This window comes from Metopolophium dirhodum, chromosome 1, assembly GCF_019925205.1.
Source record: "Metopolophium dirhodum isolate CAU chromosome 1, ASM1992520v1, whole genome shotgun sequence".
Taxonomy (NCBI): Eukaryota; Metazoa; Arthropoda; class Insecta; order Hemiptera; family Aphididae; genus Metopolophium; species Metopolophium dirhodum.
In genome coordinates this window covers 16,830,146-16,837,012 of record NC_083560.1, presented here as the reverse complement: position 1 = coordinate 16,837,012, position 6,867 = coordinate 16,830,146, and the positions used below count along the sequence as shown (strand labels likewise).

Here is a 6,867-nt window from a genome sequence, read left to right as displayed (position 1 = left end):
CCATAAATACATTTGACTAAAATGTTTTAATACAAGTTAAATAATAATTAGGTTAGCACCTACTTACTTTAAAAAATATTTCCAAGTTCACTATATTTACCGCAAGTAGATCGCCTACTTGATAATATACTGCTGCTAATCAGAATTTTTATTCCAGACAACAGAAAAGTTAAGATAAATTTTGAACACCATACATCGAATATTAAATAAAGAATTGAACAAAGTTTGTTACTCATATAAAGTTGGTACATTTAACGAGAAACGAAGTGCACGGGATCAGCTATAGTTACTTATAAAATAAATAAGTCATTTATGTTATAATATTATATAATGTGTATTTAGCAATAACAATATTTTTAACATGGTTTTAATTTGGTATTTTATTATATTTATTGTTATATTAATTAATTTAGTATATTTTATTAAACATGATGCGCTGACTTGTCTTGGGCGTGAATGTCGTATGCTGGCTTGACTTATGCTGAAATAGTTCAGTCATCTCCGAATAATTGACGTGCGCTAAATTTTCGAGGATCCCAAAACAATATACTAATAAATATCTTATTTTTATGATTTACAACGAACTCTGTGTAAACTACTACATAACCATAATATTTATCTATTTATGTTAACTACAATTATAATACGTTATGGCTAAGAAGTTAAAAGTAATTATTTAGGTAATCGTGAGAACTAGGTTTTTTGTTATAATATATTTAAATTCGACTAGATAATAATATTATAAATAAAGTAATAACTAAAAGAAAATGACTACATTTAAAATAAACATGGACAAAACTTATTCATTTTTAGTTTGTATATAATTTACTAAAACCGAAATAACTGTGTAACAATTACCCATAGTCTGCAAAAAAAAAATAAAAATATTAACAATCACTTCCTAAAAGCGGGTAAGTGCAGAGGGTGGAGTATGTCAGGAGTGTTGAAAGTTTGTCCATCGTCCTCCGGTCCTCGGACAGGATAGTGTATTATTACAGTATTCGATTTGAATGCAAAGATTAAATTCGATAAAAACGATTTTGAGCGTAGAATCAGCGTAACAGTTAGTAATTAAATGTAGATGTAAGATATAAATTTATATACAGAAATAAGTATGTTTAGTAAATAAAAGTAAATAATTTGATATTAAATTAATAAATTATGTATCTGATCAATAGTAAATTGAATAGATATAAATTCATAAATTTTCATTTTTTTAGCGCTTAATTTAAAATTGTATTCGTTTCTATAGTGATATACAAAAAAGTTAGAAAAAAAATTAGCGAAGCGTAGGATATTTAGGGTTTTTTTTCCGTGGCGTTAAAAAACTATTGAGTAAACAAAAAAAGCGACCTCTTTGAAGTGTAAAAAAAAATTAATAAAATAAACATTGTAAAACCACTAGATTTGTCACTCGGCTCAGAATATAAAAATTTAATCTATACTAATATATAAAGCTGTAGAGTTTGTTTGTTTGAACGTGCTAATCTCAGGAACCTTGGTTCGAATTGAAAAATTATTTGTTTTTTTAGATAGTCTATTCATTGAGGAAGGCTTTGAAGGCTATGGGCTATATAACATCACGCTACGACCAACTAATAGAAGCGCTTAGACATATATTTTGAGATTTACGATGGAAATATTTGTTTATAAATGGTTGCAATTGGTCATAGGAGTGACAATTAATAGAAATAGTATTTATTTATAATTGGTTGCTATTGGTTAATCGGGCAGATCAGGTACAACCGTGAATCAAATCGAACTTTCGCACATTGCCTACCAGGGTGGCTGAGTTACACTTACAGCAGTGAGTTACACCGAAAATGAGTTGAACAATCACAATTTCTTTGTCATTTTTTATGGGCCATGAAGTGTGCAGGATCAGCTATATTACGAATAAATGAATGTTTGTGTGCAATTCTCTGGAAAGAAGACGCGGGCCAATTTAAAAAGGGTTAAATTTGGTTTTTAATGTACCCTATGTATTAATTGATTATCTTAATCCACGGTATTAATATATCAAAATAAACCTGGTATAACTTTAATACATTAGAGTTAAATCATACACCCACGTACAAACAGCACTGGGTTCGCGATCTACTATAGGTAGAATGCCTACCTAATAAAACATACTGCTGCGAATCAGAATTTTTATTCCAGGCAACAGAAAAGTTTAGATACATTTTGAACACCATACATATCATAAAGTACCGAGATAATTTAATAATTTTACCAAATATTTATATTACTTACTTTATAATTTTTATTCACAAGGTTTATGATTTTGTCAAAACGTTAAAAATGTGCAATATTTTATTTATTTTATAGTTCTGGCTATAAAAAATATTAATACAATATCGCCTCATTTCTATTTGATAAATATTTGATGTTCAAGTATAACGAATTTGAATAAAGTATTTTTTGTTATTTTGTTTTATCCAAAAATCATGAAAAACTTGAAACTTGAGAAATCACCTTATATTATTATATTAATTTAAATTATAATTTTTTATTACAATAACATTTTCCAAGTAGGTATTTATATTATATTTAATTTCATTTAATAAATCTTAAAATTATAAGTTAGGGATTATGATTGGAGACTACTATAGTTCCATAAATGCATTCGACTAAAATGTTTTAATACAAGTTAAATAATAATTAGATTAGCATCTACTTACTTTAAAAAACATTTCCAAGTTCACAATTTTTGTTCTAGTAAATTTTAACTTTTTGTGGTTGGCATTATTCAATATCATTGTTAATAATATCAATTTTTTACATTTCATGTCCATTTCGGTCCAATTACTGCTGTACAATGCGAATATTATTGAATCTTTCTATAATAATAAAAAAAAAGTTTCAGTAAAAAGAATGTTCATTTTGAATCCGGGACTATAAAATTCATTGAATCCGAAACTTTTTCTAAAACGTGTATAGATTTATATAGTAGTTTATGAAATAAAATATTGGTGCTTGTTAGTACATATTATGACTAATACATAATTATTAACATTTTTTCGGTAATATTTTGTTGTAAATAAGTAATACCATAACAATTCATAAGACATTGATGCTGGATCACAAATTGATAAACAATACTAAAAAATAATCAATTTCAAATTACTTGAGCGTGTATACTGCCAAATAAATAACACACCATATATATTTGAAACAATATTGATGGAATTATACACATCATTTTTTTTACTATAATATCCGAAGTCTTAAATCTTTCATTATTGGAGAAACTCTGAAATCATTTTATTCAAGATAAATTATTACTACCAGCTACCTTAGTTCACACATGAACATAAACGAATTTAATATTATACTAATATTATGTATGGAAGTGGCCAGTGGGGAATGGATAATATAGTAATCTAAGTATTACGTAAATGTTACCATTATGACAGTAAAACAAAGCAAGATGACTGTAAATGACGAAACGAAAATGTTTAACAATATCACTCGTTGAAAAAATGCTAAAATATCTTCATATTTCCTGAAAAAAAGAATAGTAGTGTCATTTAAGTCATTTGGCTTAACTCAAGGTAATAACTTCACACATTTGAAACCCACTCGTTAAAATTTGATAGCACCATTCAACCGTTGATCGTTATTCAAAAAGAAAAAAACTAATTGATAAATTTTTAAAATTTCCACAAAAATATTAAAATTAAAGTTGAGACTCTATAAATGCTGTTACTATTAATTACATTTGTTTTTATTTTTTGTGTGACTCTTTTTATGTTTACTATTTAATTATCAAAGTAATAGTTTCAATAATTTTTTTGATCAATAATTATTATTTTAAGATAACGGTTTTTGAAAAGTAATATATTTTTGGTGTCAGAATTTTTCAGTATGTCAGTATTCAGTAATCAGTATTTTTAATATATACTATGTTAGTTTTATATTATTATTGCATGTATATTTTATAATATGCATTATGTACCCTTAGTCGTAATCCATATTATGTATATTCTCCTTGAACTAAAATACCAAGGTATTGACTACGTACATGCATATTTAGTTAGTTAACATTTATTTTTATGTTAAAATGTAATACATAATATTTAATGGTTATTCAATAAATAAATAAAATTAACTCTCACTTCATTACTACTTGATGATCCATTATAATTGTTTTTAATTCCTCATATATTAAATCGTGATCATTAGATGATTTATTTTTATTTTCATCTGTGGAATCTACAAGGAAAATAAAACAGTTGTGTTAATTTTGCAATAGTTTAGTAAATATCAAAAGTATGAGCAAATTTTGGAAACGATAACATCATACAATATTATTCTTTATCAATACTAATTTGGCCAACGAAACTCACTAAAATTATTCATACAAGGCATACTTATAACGTAGAAATTTAGTTTTAGTTTTAAACTGAAAAACTGAAAAAAAAAAAGTCCTAAATATAAGAAATAGAACACATTACAAAACATCATAAGAATAAAAAAAATTGATGATATTAAAACAAAAATATTAAAACTGTTATGTTCAGAATTATTTTTGAAGGTTTGATTTATCAATTGCTATTGTTTTAAATTTCTTCTAATAATACACCATTATCCTATCCTGAGTATAGAAGAGAAAAACTGATGCTGCTATCTTCATATTTTGAATACAGTTTAAATCACTTACTCCAATAAAATAAAATTTGGGTATTAACCACAAAAAATTATTTTTTGGTGTGCTCATAATATTCTGTAAGTGTATGACTAAAGAGTTAAATTCACTATTTCCATAGGTATGACAGATTAAAAAAATACATGTACCCACATAATTTCAAATGTGTACAAATGTGTACCTCATGAGTTTCAAAAGATAGTAACTTTTAACTTCGACTAAACCGACAATTACTACACCTTTCAAGCTAAACAATTTAATTAAAGTAAATACAATACATTTAAATGTGAATGTATTAGATATGAGTCAAACTCAAAAATATGGTCTTGAACTAAAACTTTTAAAGTGTGTATAGAATCAAACTTGAACCGAAAGAATCGAACCCATACTTAACATTATGTTTTATACAAAACTAAACTCGAATTGAGATTTTGAAATAAAGTACGAAACGAAGTTTTTAGTTATATGTTAAACCAAATTAAATATAAAACAAATTTTATTCAAACCGTATGTGGTGTTCTAATTTTTTACTAGTGCTTTTATTTATTATTGAATTTAAAACTTTTTAGAGTTTTGCTTAGTTCAGTTTATTTAAAACTAAGTTCAACAACAAACTCATATTGAACAATTAGAGTTTGGTTCAAATTTCTAACTTCGAACCGTTCACCCCACCCCATACAATTGAGTAGTATGTATAATAAACACTATTAAGTATGCCTAAAAATTCGTACTCACATATTGAGGAATGCTGGTCACGAAGTGATTTGTGTCCAACAGATTCGTAAGCAGAGCAAATCATTTCCAACTGGCAGCTCATACCAAAGCACAGTATAACCAGAAGCAAATCGAATAAAAGGAAAAACATTGCCGTAATGAAAACGAATAATGTCTCGATGAAGTAAAACTTATTGTAGTGTGAGTTGTACGTGTCCTCAGATGCGATTAAATAGAAATTCATGTTGTTCATGCGGTAATACTCGATTGAACCTTCGTGGTTTCTGACTGGTGATTTAACTTCACTGAATGCTAAAGTGGCGACAGAATAATTGACTATCGCAGTGAAATACATGGTCGTATACATGGTCATGAACCACGTCAAGCGTTCTCGCCAATGATCCAGTATGTGTTTGTTCCTGTTACTGAACGATGTAAAATCGTACCTCGTGATCGACAAACAGTTCCATATGGTGTTCGAGTGACGGATGATGACACACATTTTGTAAGTAAGGTAAAACGTGTTTACTGCTTTACAAATATAATCTATACTTATAGGAATATTAACCGACCAGTTGTACAGACCACTTAGCACTAAAATCATCGATACGATAAACACGTATAGCATAACGCACCACATAACAACGTGATAGATATTTCGACCCCGACATTTTATGGAATTAGGATCCACCATCTGATATAATCCTATTAGTTTAGTGAACTTAATGTTGAAAATATGATTCTTCTCATTCCGAATATCCATCGTTATATCACCAATATACTGTTGGAAAACAAGGAATAATATAATATATATATTTCAGCCGCCTGTTGACAACTTTACTATATCCGCGCGTGCCACTTATAATTCAACCATCGTAAATTGTATTCTTGCAATAACCAAATAAACCTTAAAGAAAATTTTGTTATCCTCCCAACCTATAACAATATTATAAATTTAACGTAAAATACAATATACGCAAGATGATCGGTGCGAGTAATTTATTTGACTACCTTTCGCTGTTCATCGGAATTGTACACTGCTGCCTGTTCGTATGAAATGGATTAAGGCAACACGCTCATTTTTATAGGTGGTTCCAATCACCCCTCCACGCTATGCCATCGAATTATTAATAGTGATAGGTTTTAATCATTATACCTCTCTGTTCTCAATATTGCAGTATAATTCATATTATATTATGAGACCATCCCCCAGGTAGAAAAAAAAATTATTATTATGTTATTTTATTATTGTATAAAGAAGTAGTAACAATATAAACATATTATTATTATTATTTCAATTTCCGGGTTAACAGAAATGTTATAAAAACCTTCTAATAATATCTATTGATAAAAAAAAAACACTACTTACGAACTAGGCCGTATTTCTTAAAGCTCCTCCTCCCAATTAAATTTTTATATTATTTTAAAAAAATGACTGTATTATCTATTTAAATTAATAATCTTCATTCTATAGTAATTTCAGTACCTTTAAAGTTTTAATTTAA

At 27.4% G+C, this 6,867-nt stretch overlaps 1 protein-coding gene across 3 annotated transcripts; it reads right to left on the bottom strand.

Moving 5' to 3' along the window:
* Window positions 1–344: 344 nt before the first annotated feature.
* On the bottom strand, window positions 345–6,405 carry LOC132935036 (uncharacterized). Of its 3 annotated transcripts, none has more exons than XM_061001471.1 (7): window positions 6,374–6,405; window positions 5,384–6,298; window positions 4,119–4,215; window positions 3,406–3,505; window positions 3,128–3,253; window positions 2,682–2,840; window positions 345–865 (listed from the first exon to the last, which is right to left on the bottom strand). In XM_061001471.1, the coding sequence occupies exons 2-7, from the start codon at window positions 6,123–6,125 to the stop codon at window positions 800–802; spliced, it is 1,290 nt and encodes a 429-aa protein (XP_060857454.1). In that variant the 5' UTR covers window positions 6,126–6,298; window positions 6,374–6,405; the 3' UTR covers window positions 345–799. The 3 variants fall into 3 exon arrangements, with proteins under 3 accessions (XP_060857454.1, XP_060857455.1, XP_060857456.1); XM_061001472.1 differs by lacking the exon at window positions 6,374–6,405 and having other exon boundaries at window positions 5,384–6,143; window positions 6,204–6,298; XM_061001473.1 differs by lacking the exon at window positions 3,128–3,253.
* Between the last annotated feature and the right edge of the window lie 462 nt (window positions 6,406–6,867).

Coding starts and splice junctions, on each gene's coding strand:
- LOC132935036 (XM_061001471.1), bottom strand. CDS start 6,125: ATGGATATTCGGAATGAGAAGAATCATATTTTCAACATTAAGTTCACT. Junction 3,506..4,118: donor GATCATCAAGTAGTAATGAA/GTGAGAGTTAAT, acceptor TCTTTTTTTCAG/GAAATATGAAGATATTTTAG. Junction 866..2,681: donor ACTTGGAAATGTTTTTTAAA/GTAAGTAGATGC, acceptor TTTTTTTTGCAG/ACTATGGGTAATTGTTACAC.